The following is an 18,828-nucleotide window of genomic DNA, read 5'->3' on the forward strand; positions in this document are numbered from 1 at the left end:
TGAATGTATAAAGTGCCGGGGGTGGAGGGAAGGTGCGTGTCGTTTTGGGGTTGAGCTAGGTTAGGAGGGTTGTGATTGGGGGCTCTGAATTCAGGGGTGATAGGCCTGCGGGTGCTATGAGTGGGGGGCCGATGACTGGCGAGGTATTGTTTGAACGTGGGTAACAGGTTGTCTAGTAGTTCCAGGTTCTTGTCTGTGGATTGAATTAGGATAATCCCGTTATTGTAAATAGTGATGGTTGTTCTGCCCGGGAAGAGTTGGGATGGAGTGATGGTGAGTTTTAGGCCATGCGCGAAATTCCTGGAGGTGGAGACGGTGAGTAAGGTGCGGAACGTGTTTCTCCATTGGGCTCTGCGTGTGGTGTGGAAGATAATATCAATGTTCAGTGAACCATTGACTGGTGAGAAGTAGGTGTCTGCACAAGGAGTTTCAGGGTGGGACCTCAGGAAGTTGTGTTTAAAGCGTTTAGCGGCTTTTGGCTTTTTTAGTGAGTGAGGGTGGGTAGTTGATTCTATATGTGTGTTTGCCGATGGGTTCCATGATGGGAGGACAGACTAGGAAGGTGTAGGGGAGGGAGGGTGTAGGAGGGAAGGGTGCACTGTCCTAAACAGTTGCGTGGGCCTAAAGTGACACTAGTGAGTGCACAGTAATGCTATACGCAGTATACAAAGGCAGACAATAATAGTGATATAATGGGAAGTGACACTAGTGAGCTGGCACAGTATTTGAGGTAGTAATCGGTGCATACAAGATTAACTGACATTAGTGAGCTGCCAAGGTATTTGAGGTAGTAATCGGTGACAAGTCTGTGTGCGGTATTCAACAGTACATTTTTAAACAAGTGCAGAACAAGTATCAATATAATACTGACAAAATACTAGAATATAACACTGTGCAAACCATAACAATATCTAATCGAGGTGACAATAGTGAGTAGTCAAAAATATGTAAGGTACAGGAGTCCGTGACAGAATACCATTGCACACATAATTATATGAACCAACAAGTGACATTCGTGTGCAGCAACGAGAAATATATGAGGCATAAAATATGAAATATAGAACTGAGAAAAATACTTGAATAGAATAACTTTGCAGGCCATAAAAATATCTAAATCGAAGGTGTCCATGGTGAGTAGTCAAAAGTATGTCAGGTCCAAGAGTCAGTGACAGAATATAATTGCACACACAGATAAAATGACAAAGATTAAATGACACAACAAGTGGCATTAGCGAGCAGCAAAGGAAAGAAAGAATATATGAGGTAGCAAACGGTGCATTACTGGTGAAAATAAAGTGGGATGTGCAAGATACAGTTCGGGTTATAGAATATAGTGCTACTGTACAAGGCAATAATATATGAGTAGCAAACGGTGCAGAAAAGTGAGGTGTGCTGGATACAATCATAAATATAATAATAAATATCACTGTGAAAAAGCAGACTATCTAAATCCGGCGTGAGAAACGCCCAGCTGTGTAAATTGTGCAGCCGAAAAGAAGTAGTCTGAGAGTCTAAGAGGCCTTAGGTCTTTAGGTCGATGGTAGGAATGACTAGTCCATGATGGTCTCCCCAGGATAGACAAACTAAGAGCTAAACAGAGATAGGATAGACAAACAGGATAGACAAACTAAGAGCTAAAAAGAGATAAACAGCTGAGTATGTGTTTCTTCCAGCACCACTTTCAGCAATGTGCCGGGAATAGGACGGTGTGAGAGGGGGAATCCAGGAACCATTCCAATAATGGGCTGTCTCCAAAATTAAAACACAGAAAATCCCTCTCCGGGTGGGAGATATCTAATAAGCATCAAAGAGGCCGTTGAAGGTGGGCCGCTGCATAATAAGGCTCATAATTAGGAGCACCCAACACCCTGTCCTCCAGTGGAGCATATAAAAATGAGTATTCCTTAAAACAATTTCATCATTCCAGAAATTGCAGGGCCTGTGACTACCTGGGATTTTTCAGGAGTTAAAAAGGACAAATTAATGTTGTTGTCTTTGAGAAGTAGTACTTCTATGCTGGGGTACATTGAGTGAAGTGTTTCCGGGGTAAGGGATATAGGGGATTGGGTTGGGGAGTTGGGGGGGTGGGGGGTGGGGAGTTTGGTTTTGTTAGGCTTATAGGCGGGGGGTGGGTGGACCGGGGGAAAAGAATAGCAGACCTGAGAACTACCTGAGGAACTGTTGTATTTGAGCTTTACTGCACTTTTCAGCTACTAGTGTTCTCCTGTCAAATGCCGCTCGACCTCCGGGGTGTGAGCTAAATGGCCGTGTAAGGCTTTCTTTGGGGACCTGTGTTATGCAAAGGAGGGCAGCTGGATTGATCTACGAACTGGTTGTACAAAATATAGCTCTGCAATAAAAATATATTTAAAAAAATAATAATAATAATTGAGTGAAGTGTTTCCGTTGGCCTAGATTGAGATGCAGAACATAAGTGGTAATCTATTGCACATGGCAAAAGCGTGAATCATATTTAATTTAGGGCCATATGTATCAAAGGGTTTTACCCATTCTGTGTCTATGGGAAAATGTGTTCATACATATGGCCCAAAGTTCTATTCAGTGTTTCTTTGTTGTACTTGCAAAACAGCTTGCGCACATGTTGTTTGGAAGCCAGAGATGCATGTAGGTACTTGAGAAGGAATGAAGGTAGGATTTTTTTGGATATCTGTATGTACAAAGTATTGAACCTTTTTTGGGGTAGAAGGGGGGGGGGGGGAGTATACATGGAGACTTGTATAGTGCCAAATTGTGGATATTGGTGCTAAGTGACGAATATTACGGTTGTGATGATGTGCATAATAGTATGTGTAAGCACAGGGGCTTCTGAGGCACGATAGGGCTTGGGGAGTTGCTCACAAGCATTCTCAAAGCTAATAGGCCTAGAGATAATGTGCAGACCGAGCGTAAGCAGATTAAAGCCAGACAACAAATGAAACGAGGGCAGCTCAGGGGAAGGAGGGAGATAGGAGAGTGTGGCGGACAGCGGGAGAAATTAGGATATGATTTATATTTCCAAAACTTATTGTCAGTGTGTTAATTGTTATATTGAATATGTTGCTAACTTGTTGGTACCACAAACTTGAAGTTATCAACAATATTTACACCACCATCTCGGATGTCGCAAGCAGCATGACTAGGGAGGCTGTATAAATAATGTAGGTATTGGCGGATCCAAAGCACGTACAAAACAAATCCCAAAAGAAGTAAGAGATTCAGACAATATTTGTGACTGAGATGAGGAACAGAGTTAAGACACTACGGAAGGAGCCATCAGGATAGGATAGGATAGGATAGGATAGAATAGGGCAATAAATTGTAAAGTAAGCTTTTGTGCAGTTCAAAGCGAGCACTTGACTGGAGGTGGTAAGGATACAGCAAGTAGCATTATATTAGAGATGAATACTCCACTGGGCTGAACTAAGATGCAGTTGACAAAGTTTCAAGCAAATGGCTGAAAGGGGATGGCTGAAGAAAGCCATTGGTTGAAGGGGTGGACACAAGCCCATTATGTATTTTATGAGCAATAAGTCTGTTTGACACCTGTGCTGTTATATCGATCTATAGACCTATACTTTTCAAACCCTGTTAATCAAACTTTAAAAAGCAATTAAAACTTTGGAATTACTTGTAGGAAACGTGATGCTTCTTGGCCCAGTGTCAAGTAAGGTTTTTTATGTTGAAGGACGGAGTTGGGAAATGTACAGAAGCACGAATTAGGCCCAGTACTTGTTGGATATTTATAAATGTGCTCCATTGTCCAGTAGATGTTAAATTTAAGTAACTTTCACTGCATCTGCTCCGAAGGTGTGTATTTTATTTTTCAACTTTTCTTACAGGTATGTCCGAACCTTGGGAGCACTCTATATGAGGCTAACTGGAACAGCCACTGATTGTTACAAATACCTCGAACCATTGTATAACGATTATCGCAAAGTAAAAACACAGAACAGGAATGGAGGTATATTTTCTTCATTTGTCCGACATATTTGTACATTGAAAAAAATGCTTAACAGGTTTTGTAAGCTCAAGACAACATGAGCTGATGTGATTATGAACCCATCTGAAACCGTAGCTCTAATTTTAAAGTTAAGAGCAGAGGGACTCCATGATATCTCCACAATAGTATGTTTCGAGCTCCACATGTAGGCTTCAAATTATTGGTTTGCTTGTTAGCCTCATTTTGCCATTAGCTTGTTCTAGACCCACATCTCGATCGCTCAGATCATAATATTATCTAGCTCTTTAAAGAACACAATACGTTAACCTTCCAAAACCCAGCTTCCTCTCTTCTTACTCATTGACTTTTGGTTAGGTTCACACTATAGAAATACCATATATATTCATACATAAACACATACCTACCTGCTAATTCAAATTCCTTCATTGACAGCATGGATGTCCTTTGTTTAAACTACTTTTCTATGGTCTGATTTGCATGAAAGGGCACATTCATAACCCGTTGCTCACCACAACAATTGGCTTGTTAACATCTCCCAGACTAGCTCTACAGTTTGGTCTAAACATTAATTATTCTTTTCTCCATCCACCCCACTCTGCCACTGCTCACTCCTCTACAAACCGCTTATATCATTACCCAGGCCAGGGAGGCATATCCATTTTGTTCTACAGGGATTGTCCCTTCCTTGCTGTTACAAACCAACCATTGAATGATCAGACCTGTGCAACCTCCACCCTTGCCACTAGAAAAGTTTGTTCTTCTAACTACAATTAAATTGCAGGTGAAGCCCCTTACCAAGTTTTTCATTCTTGGGTTTCCCAACCCTAGCTTTTATGCTACTTCTTTGAAGGACAGTGGCACAAATAATACTGCTGAAACTCCTTTAGCCCTCAGCCGAGATTTTACAAGGTACAAATTAGAATTATAAACATTATCTGCCACAAATAAAGGAAGCACCTACCTCCAAAATACTGCAGTGTCTTAACCACACACTACATCCCAGCATTACGAATTCCTTCTGTAACTGTTTCTGTAACGAGCCATGCACGTTCTTCATACATTAAGTAACTGTGATCGGCTTTACATCCGTCTCTCATGCTTCTCCTGTCAGTCTTGTGCCTGAACGTCCTGTGACTGCATTCTCTTGCATCCCTTGTGAAGCCTTCCGTCATGTCAAAGGAGTAGAACTGTACAAAGTCTAGGAGACATCCTTCGTCCCCCGTGCATCATCACTCTCCATTCAGCTAACAGCGTTTCTGCAATCTTAAGGACACTAGGTAGGACATGTCTGACAAACTGTAGGAGGCCATCATTGGTTCTTGGAAAGCAATCAAATTGCATATCTCCACGATATGTGTGTATGTACACCTGTCCAAAATGTAGCCACCCCAAGCATAGCCAATCTAGGTGTTAGAAATTTGCACCTTTGGCACCGGCGAAGAAAGAACTTTCTGAAAGGCCTGTGTTATGCAATTAGTTGAGTAACAAATTTGGCGTAGGTATTTTCTTTTTTGAAAACAGATTTTTATTTAGTGCATAGTAAGCATATATATACTGTAACGCTCTGTCACCCAGAGTCAATCACCAACATCATGAAATTGAAACACATATGCAATCATTTTCTCAAAGTACAGTATAAAAGACGAAAAAGAAGTACAAATCAAGGATACGACAAACTGTTCCCCCTCCCCCCCATCCCCCCACCACCCGCAACTCCCTCCCCCTCCCTGCGCGCTGCTGCCTGCTCTACTGGGTAATACATTTTCAGTATACAGTTTGGCACTGCCACCGACAATGGTATAAAGGTGCCAAGGTAGTCTGGCTACATTCGAGGCTGGTCCGTGGTGTCATCGGGAGGTGGGTCCAGCTCCAAACCACGATAGTCCGCTCACCTTTTCCACACCCTATAATGTTTGAGCGGGCACCCCCTGGCCACAAACATGGGCTGCTCCATCCCCATGCAAAAGTCCATGCCCCGCTTCCATGCCGCCAGAGAGGGGGCCTGGGTTGCTTTCCACGAACGCGCAATGTCACGTTTCGCCAATGTTAAGCACAAGAGAAGCAAGTGGCGCTTGTATCTGTTCCCTCCCACTCCAGCCATAACATGTAGCAGAATCAGCTTAGGGTCTCTCTGAAGTACCCAGGCTAGGACTTCATCCAAGCACCGGAGCACCCCTGTCCAAAATCTCTGCAACGCCCTGCATTCCCACACTGTATGTAGTAGCGTTCCAACCTCTGCCCCACTCCTGAGGCAATCCGGGGATGCAATGAGACTCGCCCTCCAGAGGCGCTGCCTAGTATAGTACGTGCGGTGTAGGTACCTAAATTGTATGAGTCGCATGCGCGTGGATATCGTAGCACCCCTAGGGCTCTCCAGTGCCTCCACCCAATCCTCCTCATCCATGTCCCCAACGTCTTGTTCCCATGTTGTTCTAAGGTGATGCAGGTCTGTGGTACAGTGCCGAACTATGGATTGGTATATTCGGGACAGTTTCTTGTCGGGTAGTTCCCCCATGAATAGTTTCGCCTCTAGTGGGCTAAATTCAGGCAGGTAATCCAACCCCGCTATATATGGTGTCAAAGCATGTCGAAATTGAAGATATTTATAAAACTGGGTTCTCGGCATCTGGTATTCTACACGCAGGTCATCAAAGGACTTGAGCGCGCCCCTTGCCATAACATCGCCTAAGGTGGAGATGCCGATCGCATCCCATCCCCGAAATCCCAGCAAGGTGTCCATCTCGGGCAGGCGGCCATTGCGCCAGAGTGGGGTCTCCCGGGTTAACCCGTTCCACCAACCCATCCTACGTAGCGTCTGCCTCCAGATTTGAAAGACCACCTGTGTGGCCAATGGCAAGGCTTTCCTAAGTGGCGCCGTATATAGCAGCGTATGAACAGACGCCATACCCATCAGAGCCCTCTCCACCGCGTAGGCGGGGCCGCTCCTGTCGGCATACCACCAGTCATTTAGGACCAGCAGGTGGGACGCCTGGTAGTAGGACAGAATATCCGAAGTGGCCAGGCCCCCAGTATAGGTTGACCGGAAGCAGGTCCGCAGGGCAAGCCGCGCCGTATTCCCCTCCCATAGAAAGCGGCTGAGCGCCGAGTTAAGGCGCCGGAACCAACTCTGCGCTATCAGTATTGGGTGATTCTGCAGCTGGTATATCAAATGCGGGAGTGGCACCATCTTAAAGCTGGCCGACCGACCGTGAATGGAGAGTGGCATTCTGGACCAGACTTTAATATCGTCTCGGGTGCGCTCCCACACCGGGGTAATGTTACGTTCCATCGCAACGGAGGCGTCCTCCGACAGGAACACCCCCAAGTATTTCATACCGTCCGTGGCTATTTGGAGCTCCCCCGCCCAAACTCCCAACAGGCTGCGGGCCGCCTAGGACCCATAGTGTAGACTTCCGAGGGTTCAAATTAGTCCAGAGGTTTCACCAAAAATTTGCAGGATTCGCAGGAGCCGAGGCCCCGAGCGCTCCAGGCCGGTGAGGAAAAACAGTACATCGTCGGCGTACATCGCTATCCTATCCATCACTTCCCCCGCCCACTGGAAGCCCCCTGAGCTGAGCATCTATCCGCACCCACGCCACAAAGGGCTCCGTAGCAAGGGCGAACAAATATGGGGAGAGGGGGCAGCCCTGCCACGTTCAAGCCGAAAGGAGCGGGAGATCTCCCCCCTCACCCCCCTCCACTCGCACCGCCGCCGTGAGATCTGTATACAAGAGCTGGACATATGCCAAAAAGCGAGGGCCCAGGTTAAGACGACCCAATAGAGCGAACAAATACGTCCAGCTTAGGGAATCAAACGCCCTATCCATGTCGGCTAAGAACAGTGCAGCCCGTTCCCCCAACCTTCGCCAGGCCGACACTGCGACCTGCGCCCGTCGTATATTATGGCGAGTAGCCCGCTGTGGCATAAAACCAGCCTGGTCAGGATGTACCAGGTCGGTAATGTACGGCTTGAGTCTATTGGCGAGGGTCTTGGCTAGTATTTTGGCCTCCGTGTTGAGCAGGGAAATCGGGCGATAGGACGCATGGGCCTCTGGTGGTCGCCCAGTCTTAAAAAAAAACCACCACCTCTGCATGGCGCCAGTCCGGCGGCAGCGAGCCGGTCTCACGTGCCTCCTCAATAACTGGGCGCAAGTGCGGGCCCAGCTGAGTCACGTAATGTTTAAGGAACTCGGCAGGGAACCCATTCGGCCCCGGAGCCTTGCCCGGGTTCAGTTCTCCCAGCGCTGTGGCGAGCTCCTCATCCTACAGGGGGAGGTCTAATACTTCGCGAGCCTCATCGGTGACGGCCTTGGGAGGAAGGTAGTCTTTAAAACGCTGCACCACCTCCGCCTCCAAACATTCCCGTGGCGCGTAAAGGGCCTCATAATATGCGGCGAAGCTGTCCGCCAACGCCACCGGCTCCAATAAGGGCTCCCCATCAATACCCACTATCTGGGGCAGTGGCTGGGCGTGCATGACACCCTGGCACAGGCAATGTAACATTTTACTGGACTTATCGCCCCACTGCTAAATGCGACTACGCGTAGCTAGCCATGCCTGCTTGGCCTCATCTAGGAGCACCGCTGAGTATTGCTGCTGGGCTAAGACCAGCTGTCTCCTGGCCGCTCCACCATCCTCCTCCCTGCCCCTATGCTCCAGCACCTCTATGTCCGCCTCGCGCCGCACAAGGTCCCTACGCCTCTCCCTGCGCGCAGCCGCACACCACGAGATGCCCACACCGCGTAGTGTGGGCTTAATCGCCTCCCAGAGCGTCGCTGCGGCATCCACGGTGCCCACATTTACCGCCAGAAAGTGTGCAATATCGCATGTCATATGGACCCGGTACGGTCCCTGCGTCAGCTGCCATGAAGACACGCGCCATCTAAACGGCTGTCGGGCTCGACCAGTGTCTAGGATCACGTACACCGGCGAGTGGTCAGACAATGCCCTCGGGAGGATGTCGGCGGACAGTACTCTATTTACCATGCCCCTTGGTACAAAAACACAATCCAGCCTGGAGAAGGAGTCGCGTGCTGCCGAGAAATAAGTATACTCCCTACGCATGCCATGTTTGTGCGTCCACCCAATCCAAGCCCGTGGCCAAAGCCCGCAATCGGGATGTGCGACCGTCTCCACCCGCAGCCCCACGCTCACCATCCACACTGCTCCATCTATCCATTGCAACATCCATTACATCATTCCAATCCCCGCCCACGACGGACATGGCGTCTGGCATGTCTACCCACAGGGAAAGCAGTTTCTCAACTAGAGGCCATTGTAGTGGAGGCGGGGCGTATACACTACTAATGAGTACTGGGTCACCCCTGATCTCTCCATGCACAAACACGAATCTACCCTGCGGGTCCGTCCACGTACGTTTATGTATAAATGGGACCCTTCGGTGGATAAGGACAGCCACCCCGCGCGATCCTCTAGTGAACCCCGAGTGGTATGCATGAATGAACCCATTCCACTGCAAGCATAGTGCCTTGGTACTGAGCAGATGCGTTTCTTGCAGCAGGAGTACATCCGTCCCCCTCCTCTTGGCCCATGTAAAAACAGCTCCCCGTTTCACTTTATCCAACATGCCCCGCACATTCCAGCACAGAATCCGTGTCCCACCCGGGCCTAACCGCACCTTCTCACCAGCCACAACTATTGGAGTAGTGCGAAGTGTCGCAGCCTCACGCTGCGCCGGCAACCCCGGCATCCCTCTAGACAGTCAGCAAGCAGTATTTTCAGCGCAAACCTTCTCCCCTTCCCTCGCAAACAAACCCCAACTACCCACCCCCCACCCGCACCTCCCAAACGTGGAAGCACCTGTCGTGGTCGGAGCATGATCCTGGCCCCAACTGGGAGCCAAGCACCGCCCCCTCCAACTGAACCCTTCGCAGCAGCCCATATGGAACTTGGCCGTCGCCCCCTCCCAACCAACCCTTGTGGGGACACCAGCCTCGACAGCATAGTGGCTGGTCCCAACACATAAAGCATTCAAGCAAGTCATAAGTCAGGTCTCACAAAAGTCATGGCACATCTTCCTGGGCGTCCTGGGCTCCCCCGTCTCGACGCGTGGCAGGCACAGATTGCGAGCTGTGGCTCGTGCGCGAGCGGCCCCTGCGCTTACGCCGACTCTCCTGGCCTCCCCCGGCATAGTTACTTGCAGAGGAGTCAGATTCCCCTCCCTTTGCCCTGTTGGGTCGCAGTTTCACTGTTTCATCCGTCCATTGAAAGACCTCCTCCGGGGTGTTGAAGAAGAAAGTGCGAGACTGAAAGATCACCCGCAGCCTTGCAGGATAAAGAAGGGCATACTGAAGCTGCAGACACCGGAGACGGGCCTTAGCCGCAGCGAAGGATTGACGCTGTTGTTGCACTTGCTTGGTATAATCTGGAAAGATCAGGATATTGGCATTGTCATAGGTCAGCTTGCTCTTCAGCCTCGCCTGCTTTAAGATTGCATCCCTGTCCGCATAATTCAAAGGTTTAGCGATCCTGAGGCGCGGGCGCTCACCCGGCGGCGGCTTCTGCGTCAGAGCTCGGTGGGCCCTCTCAATCACAAAGCAGCGAGAGAGAGCTTCAGCTCAGCATTCCCTTTCTCACAGTCCTCAAGGAAGCCAATGAACCTCAGGTTACTACGCCTCGCCCGTCCTTCCGCCTCCTCCGCCCTCTGCACAAGGCCCTTCTGCGTCCTCTCCAGTACCATGACTCTCTTCTTTAGGGAGGAAACGTCATCCTCCACTTCGGTTATGCGTGTCTCTGTGCCCGCTATACGCTCCACAGCGTTCCGCAGGTCTTGCCGGAGGAGCGTGACATCTGAGCCCACCGCCCCAATCTTGGCATCCAGGACATCCCGGGAATGCGTGATAGCCACCATTAGCGGCGCGTTGTCCGGTACCTGCGCAGGGATGCCTTTCGCGCCAGCCGCCTCTGTGAATTTGTCAATGGGCCCCTGCTTACTCTGGCTGCCGCTACCCCTCGTCATGTTGTTCTAGACACGCGGCTCGGGCCCGCCACGCGGTCCTGGTCCCAAATATGGCCGCCAACTGTCTGACTCCCGAGGCAGCAGACACTTCCAGAGCTTACTCCGCTACGGCGAGGGGTCCCGACCGCGTCAATCCGCCAGCACTCCCCTGTGTCGACAGTCGCAAGATAGGTTAAAGCCCAGCGCCGCCAACTGCGTCACTCCGGGGCCCGACACGACCCCCGATTAGTCGTCCTCCGCAACCACGGCACCACATGTGGCAGCTCAGGCCCGGGGCGGCCGTGGAACCCTCGACCCAGGCAGACACGCCCCTCGGCGATCAGGCACTGCCGCTCCACGGTAGCTCGATGGTTCCCCCGCTCCGTGTGTATCCGGTGACTCCCCGCTGGGGTCCCCACTGGTCTCGACTTTAGGGGCGCTGTCCGCCGCAGGTCCACATGAGATGTTGTTTGTAAGAGCCCCGGGTCCCGGAAGACCACGCTGTCGCTGCTCCACGCCGTCGGGCCACTCCAAAATTGAGGCCCCGGCTGTGCAGGCCGCTCCGGAGCCCCTCAAGCTCAGACGACGTCCTGGCTGCTAGGAGTAGTCCCGTGCCACCATCCGCGGGTAGGGGACAGCCACAGGGTTCAGGCACCGATCCGTGTTGTCTGGACCCGCTTACAAGGACCAGGGCAGGATATTTTCGCAGGATTTCAGTAAGGCTGGCCGGAGCTCGCGCTCTACACGACCGCCATGCTCGCTGGCTAAGCCACGCCCCCTGGCGTAGGTATTTATCATATATTACGCTCAGTCTTTAATTGGGGTACCGGGCTCTCGTCTGGGCACAACAGAACCTCCACTGTTCATCTGGTACTTGAGTAGGTAGTGTGGCTCCCTTCATAGATGCCTGTCGCCCTGTGTAATTCTAGGAACGTAACCTGTTCTCTAACTGATTGTCACTTCATCAAGGTCTCCATCCCCTCAAGGTCTTTTTTCCCCGTCTTTCAGCATGGAGTCTGGGAACCCATAGTCTTTGATTGCTCTCTGATAATGTGGATTTGACTGAGTTCAAAACCTCTAACTATTTTCAACCTCTTTTATTGAATGATACTCTTTCACTGCGGTCCTCTAACCAATGTCACTTTAAAAGCCCTACTGCAATTCAGTTCAGATTACAAATCCTAACATCGGGTAGCTCTTTAAACTCCTCTCCTCCTTCAACATTTACCTGCACTGTTCCCCTTCTTCAATCTTTACTTAAGCTTTAAATACCATAACATACCATGCCTCTATCCGCGATATGAACTTTCTCCCTAATGCTTTATTCATGAACCAATGGTATTCAGGCCTTGGCGATGACAGATAAACACCCTGATTTTATCTCTAATAATTCTCATTGGTTCATGCCCCCTCTACCCCTATCAGTTAAAATAAACTGCCATTTGCCAGAACTGTAACCTCTCATTAGCCTCCTAAATGAATTAGGTGACCACCTCCTTTTCTTCCACCTTTACACCTGCTTTCTATCATATTCAAACAAGCATTTGCAATGCAATAGGTCTCGCATTTACGCGAGTTTGAGCTATTGACATTGCAAATAACAATGCCTTTTATTTTTGTTTTCAAAACCTAAATAAAAGACATCGTCATTTATAATGCCAGTAGCTTAAACTCGCGTAAATGTGGGACCTTTTGCATTGCCAATGCTTGTTTACATTTCTTCGGGCAACCCTGCCTGATTCACTGAGGTGACTGTTGCTTGTATTCTTGCATAGGGGGCAGTAACAGAATCTTGTCTAATGTGGTCACTGCTATAACTCTGATAATATTCAAAGCTCAGGATGATTTTCTTTGAACACGAGTAGCTCTTATTACAGAAGAGGCTAGTGACCCCCTGTGCTAGACCTTTCCTTTATGTGGTGATTCATTAGTTGGTTACGGGCAGTAGCCACAGGGGGTAACATGGTTTACCATTGGTATTTCAGAGCTCCAGACTATTTCATTCAATGTGGTTAACCGAGTTCATCATCTTGTAAACTTGCCTCTTATAAGTGGCAATAGTGAACAGTCAAGGCTTACTCCAAGAGTTGGTAAACGGATTGGAACTCAGTAGGACATAGTAAACTCACTCAATATGCTCAATTTCAGGCCAAATGATATATTTTAAGATGGCCTGATTTTAATATGGGAGTTAAGGAATTAAACCCCAAAAGAAAGACGCTGCATGACTCCTAGTTTCCACGCTCCTCAACAAACGTCTTCTGATGTCTTTCTGCATGCAAAGTGTCTCCACGAGTACAAAGTATCCAAGTGCATGCATGCCAATAGGCCAGATTCTGGCGGGAGACTCCCGATGGGTGGAGCTAAAAATTGCTTTATTTTGTCTGTCTCCCGGCAGAAATTGCCACTGCTTCAACACAAGTCAATGAGGGGGGAATGCATTCTACCAATCATTTTATTAAATTTCTCACTTCCCTCTTATTAAATGTTGGTGTGTTTGCAATTTGGCCACCCTGGTCGGCATGTGCAAAGAAATTTCCTGGACCGATTCAGCTACTTGCAAAACTTGAAAATTCTGAGTTTCTTTTCCTGGGCACTGAATCTGGTGCCTTCTGGTATCTTGTGGGGTGGGGTGTTGTGTGTTTGAGGGTTGTGGGTATTGTGTGCGAGACGGAGATGGGGAGGACAGCAGTGAAATTGCTTCCCCAGAGGAGGGAATGAGTACTGATGTTAATGCTGTTGTCAAATGTATGTGTAATGTAAAATGTCAGCCGGTTGTTTTGGCCTGCTGCGGATGCTGCACAAGATTCTGCAGCTGCTCCCTCAAACCTTGTGGCAAGTGGTAGTCCAGGCTTTAATTCTTTCCCACATGGATTAAGGCAACACTTTATTCCTGGGTTCCCGCAAGGCTGCCATTCAAAAACTTCAGGTGGTACGAAATGTGGCTGCACGCATGCTCCTGGGTATCCCCAGGTCCTAATAAGTCTGGCAGGGACTGAGGAACCTGTATTGGGTCCGCATTGCTCAAAGAATTTAATTTAAGTCTCTGTGCATTGCCCATAGTGTCCTCCACAAAAAAGGCCAGCCCATCCTTCAGCAGCTCTTTACCTACTATGTCCGCAATAGGGCACTCCGATCCTCTAGCCTGCACTTGATCACTGTTCCGACAGGTAAAAGAACCAGAAAAAGAGGACGCTTCTTTAGCTTTGTTGCTGCAAAGCTGTGCAATTCTCTCCCCTTCGCCATTAGGGGTTTCTGGACTCCGAGCTGCGCTTTTGCAAAGTCATTCAAACCTGGCTTTTTCCGCCTTGACCTCTCAGGTGCTCGATCTCAGTTCTGCTGTGTGTTCTCCTCCTCTTAGCGCTGGGATGCCTGCGGGTCGCCATGCGCTCTACAAATCCCGTAGCACATCATTTTGCAATGCATTCTGGGGCACTGCACGGCACCTGTTGTATGTATCCTATTGGGGCTTAAGGTAGTATTGAACAGGATGCCATTGGAATGGCACTCAGTCGCTGTTACTAAAACGTCTGATTGATGGTGGTGTGCTTTGCCAGCATAGGCTTCGTTCTAGGAAGCTATTGCAGGTGTGATTGGCCAGCAGAAGGCGCTCTCCTTCTGAGGGGTTAGCGAAGGCTTGCCTGGCTAGCAGGGGGCTCTCCACTGGGAGGCTAGTGGAGTTGTGCCCAGTTAGAGAGGGTTGCAGTGTTCTGGGTGGTTAGGATATTTCAGGAGGTTAGAAGAGGTGTGCCTGGCCAGCAGGGGGCACTCTTCTGGGAGGTTATCGGAGGTGTGCCTGGCCAGCAGAAAGTGTTGTTCTGGGAGTTTTACAGAGGTGTGTCTGGCCAGCAGGGGCAGTGTTCTGGGTGGTTAGTGGTTGCGCCGGTCAGAATGGGGTGTTGTTCTGGGCGGTTAGTGGAGGCATGCCTGGTCAACAGGGTGCTCTCTTATGGGAGATTAGTGGAGAGCGCTCTTCTAGGAGGTTAGCGGAGGTGTGCTTGGTCAGCAAGGGGTGCTGTTCTGGTAGATCGCCGCTCCCCTGGTCCCTCCGAGAGCCTGCGGTGTCCCCTTTGCTGCATTGTTTGTTTAGCTGCTCACAGGGGGCTCTGTTGTTGTTTCCCGCTCATGGTTTGTGTAGTTCACAGGTGAACACAGCGGCTAAAAGCCCCAGTGAGCACACAGTGTAAATAACTGGGCCCTCAGTACACCTCTACCAGCAACTGCAGCAGTGGGGCCAATGACCAGCGTGTCATAAGACATGCATGAAGAAATGAGGTGAGAGGTACACGACCAGCTGCGCAGAGGTGTCCAGCCCTCTGCTCCCTACCCCACGCTCCCCCAGAGCGGTGTTTTTCGTCCTCTCCCTGCCTCCACTCGGGCCTGTGCCTTTGTAATGTGATAGTTTAAGGCTTCTTGTTGTATTTTGCACTGGGGGGGCCATTTGGTGAGCGCCCACTGGCCGGGTTGCTGTGATAATTTGCACCTGGAAGCAAATGTTGAATACGGAATGTTAGAACCTTGTGTCGCTTTCAGTCCTTCAAGCGAGGAAGCGGGGTGGATCCGCCGGAAGGGACCTTCCTCTGTGCGCGCGTTTTACCGAGAATCGGCTGTTGTGCAGGTCATCAGCAGTTGAAATCGGGAGAAGCAGCTGCTGGGGTTGAGGGTGGTCTCGACGTGGGCAGGCATTTGGCTTCCTTGTTAAATGTGCTTTTATTATTGTATGATATAACATCAGTAAGTAGCCCGTCTGTTAGATGAATGGACATGTGACTTCTCATTACAGTTATTTTCTCAGGATCCGACAACGCAATACAAAGTACACTTTTGTATTTCCACCTCCCTGCCCCCCACCTCCCCAAGATAACATAAACTCTGCACCCTCTGCAAACAAGTATTGATCTCTTGTCTTTATGGGGCCATGAGAAACACATAACACATAAAGATAAGAAAGTACTTTGCGACAGACGCAAAGCAGCCTAGTCAGTCCATATGGGCCGGACCAAAAAGCGAAAGGGCGGCAACCAGAATACTCCATTCCCAATGGCAGGCCACCGTTTAGCATAAACGGTGACGCCAGCCAATGCAAATAAGGGGCGGGGCTTAAAGCCCTCTTCTGAAAGTGCTTATGAGCAATAAATCTCGCCGAGCAAGCACCGCATGCGTGCACTGCAATGCTAGGCGAGACCTAAAAGGGCAACATAGAGCTCCCTTTGAAACCAGCATTAGCTAAGGCACTAGATCTCAATTTATTGGCTTTGCAGTTTTTTTCTGCTGATGCTGTTCAGCATCAGCACAAAGGGCAAAATAATGCTTTGCCAAACAAGCATTTGCAATGCAATAGGTCTCGCATTTGGAACAGTTTGAGCTCTTGGCATGATCAATGACAATACATTTTTTTATGTGTTGGTTTTTAAAACATAAATAAAAGACATTATAATTTACAATGCCAATAGCTTAAACTCTCACAAATGCGAGACCTATTGCATCTTCAAGTAAGATGTAACGGTGTCCTACAAATATACTTCACAACTTCTTGAACTATTGGGCATCTTTCAAGTTCTGCCGGAGTTTGATAAACTAATAAAATGGATAGAACAAAAGTAATGATCAGATTGTGTCTCCTATGCTTTTTGTTACACCCTTTGTATATATACCCTGCTTTCCCTACTTTTATTTTTTTCGACATTAGACTACCATACCATTCTGGTAATAAAACAGCCACAGCTAGACACAGCAGAACATGTGTAACATTACATGGAGTCTCAGGGTTAGCAAAGGGTGGGGGGCTTTACTTAAGTATGGGAATATGTCTTTAACGCTATCACTCTGCTCACATAATTTCATAAACTAATGTGTCTAAATTAACAGCCTAACCACATTTTCCATTTGAGATATTGTCTACAGATTACAAACTGGAAACAGGTCATAGCAAGTTTACAATTTGGTGCGCCTACAAACACACATAGGCATACACAGGCAGACACATGCACACAGACCAATCTACAAAGACACTTTCAAATCTACCCACTGAAGCACTTTCACACAAAAGCAGGCACTCAAACAGACACACACTGACGCTCAAAGCCACAAACTTGCAAAGACCCACAGATAGGCAGTTTAAGGAAAAAAACTCGCATCGTTACATTTGAGTCCTTTATTCAGGCCCAGAATTTTGGTAGCTCAATTTCAAAACTTATACTTGAATGATATGCAATTTATCTCATTTTTTCACTGCTGACAAACAGGAGTTGGACAGTGGGCTTAGCGTGTTAACAGTCACATTGGATGAAACCTACGATGCTATCCTTACTACTGTGAGTGGGAAGGCTCCAGGCCCAGATAGAATCCCTTGCGACCTATAGGTTTATTGATCTGCAGATAAATAGGCCCTGTAATAATATATTAACATGCAGCATTCTGGTTGTCGTGCTCCCTTCCCTGCCCCCCCCCCCCCCGCCCAACCCACCCCGATGATACGGTTTCCTGCTTTTTGTTTTGTTGAAAGTAAGCTAGTTTCATTTTTCATTTAATCCTGTGCGTGGACCTGTGCTTTTGGTGTTGGACCGGTCCTTAATCACTGGTGAAATCACAGTTGTACAGACAGTTGCGGTGTTAAAACTCATACACATACACAGCTCTGCGGTATCCACTCGGGGGTGGAGGCAGGGGGACCTCGCGCGGTGTGAGGGCGCCGTGAGCCAAAGAGACGCAGGGCGCGTGCACAGCTCCTGTCCGGGCAGGCACGGTGAGCAGGAGACAAGGGGAGGGACAAAACATGCCTCCCTTCCAATGCAAAGTGGGCATTTTTGACCAGTGCCAATCAGAAGCATGGGTGAAGCTTTCTCCCTGCTTCCTAAGCTAAATCAACGACAATAGATCTCGCAAGCGAGCAGCTCATGCTCTGCGTCGCAGGTGAGACCTAAAAACAAAAAACTGTGATGACGTGTATGCATCAAGACATGGCTGTCAATTTTTTTTTTTACCGATAACAATCTTGAAGCAGTAAATGAAAAAACAAAATGGTTTACAAATATGTGAAAGCATTTTTTGAAAAAAGAGGGACCTGGCAGCAGATTGCAGCTTTAAGGCCTTCCTAAAAAGAAGTAAAGGTGCTGTTAAAAAGCTCTGAGCAATCTTCAGCCTATGGTGGGTTTAAGGTAGGGAGGAAGGAAGAGGGGTGCAGTCGCCCAGGGGAGGAATCGTGATTGAGAGCAATGAGAAGCTTGGCGGTAGGGGAGTATCCTGTGATAGAGAGCAAAAAAAATTTACTTGCATGTACTGATGACATAAAAAGAAAAAAAAAACTTTCATGAATGTAAGCTGTCAAATTATATATCATCTAGTCAAAAGGATGGTAAATAAGGTGTTCTTCAGGGGAGGGACAAGCACAAGAAAATAAAGAGAAGCAATCTAACAAGAAACTAACAATGGGGATTAACAAGAAAGCTAACTAATGATAATCACTGGGTTGGCCCAGAGCCAACTATATGGATTTGATAGGGTCCACAAGAGGTCTTTCAACAACAGACTGCTCTGTCTGTAGGCAACACTTAAACGTTATAAGCAAAGAATCGTCATACAACTCCAACCTTATAACCTGGCTGTGTTTAACAATAAAGATGGCTACAATTACTTCTGGTTTAGGTTCTGAGTGTCATTTTATATCATTGTTGAACCGAATTACTTATCTTCTAAGGTTGCTGCTTTTATCTTGTGTGTGGTGACTTCAGTCTAAGTCTAGAAATATTTCAGTGTGAGATATGCTGTTTGTATTCCCTGACTGAGGAATATTGACGGATATCTGATGATGATATATTTTTACTGACATTTATTTTATTATGTAAAGTGCAGTTAAACTGAACAATTAACATAGTTCTTCAATTCTACTGGTTTTCATTATGCAAGATAT

At 48.2% G+C, this 18,828-nt stretch overlaps 1 protein-coding gene across 1 annotated transcript in view; it reads left to right on the top strand.

Moving 5' to 3' along the window:
• The window catches only part of PRPF38A (pre-mRNA processing factor 38A), a 144,241-nt gene that overhangs the window by 66,100 nt on the left and 59,313 nt on the right, over window positions 1-18,828 (top strand). Inside the window, exon 3 of the mRNA XM_086952442.1 lies at window positions 3,840-3,961. Within this exon, the coding sequence (XP_086808568.1) occupies window positions 3,840-3,961 (122 nt within the window). The remainder of the gene's footprint in view (window positions 1-3,839; window positions 3,962-18,828) is intronic.

This window comes from Lissotriton vulgaris, chromosome 1_1 (genome assembly GCF_964263255.1).
Source record: "Lissotriton vulgaris chromosome 1_1, aLisVul1.2, whole genome shotgun sequence".
NCBI classification, from domain to species: Eukaryota; Metazoa; Chordata; class Amphibia; order Caudata; family Salamandridae; genus Lissotriton; species Lissotriton vulgaris.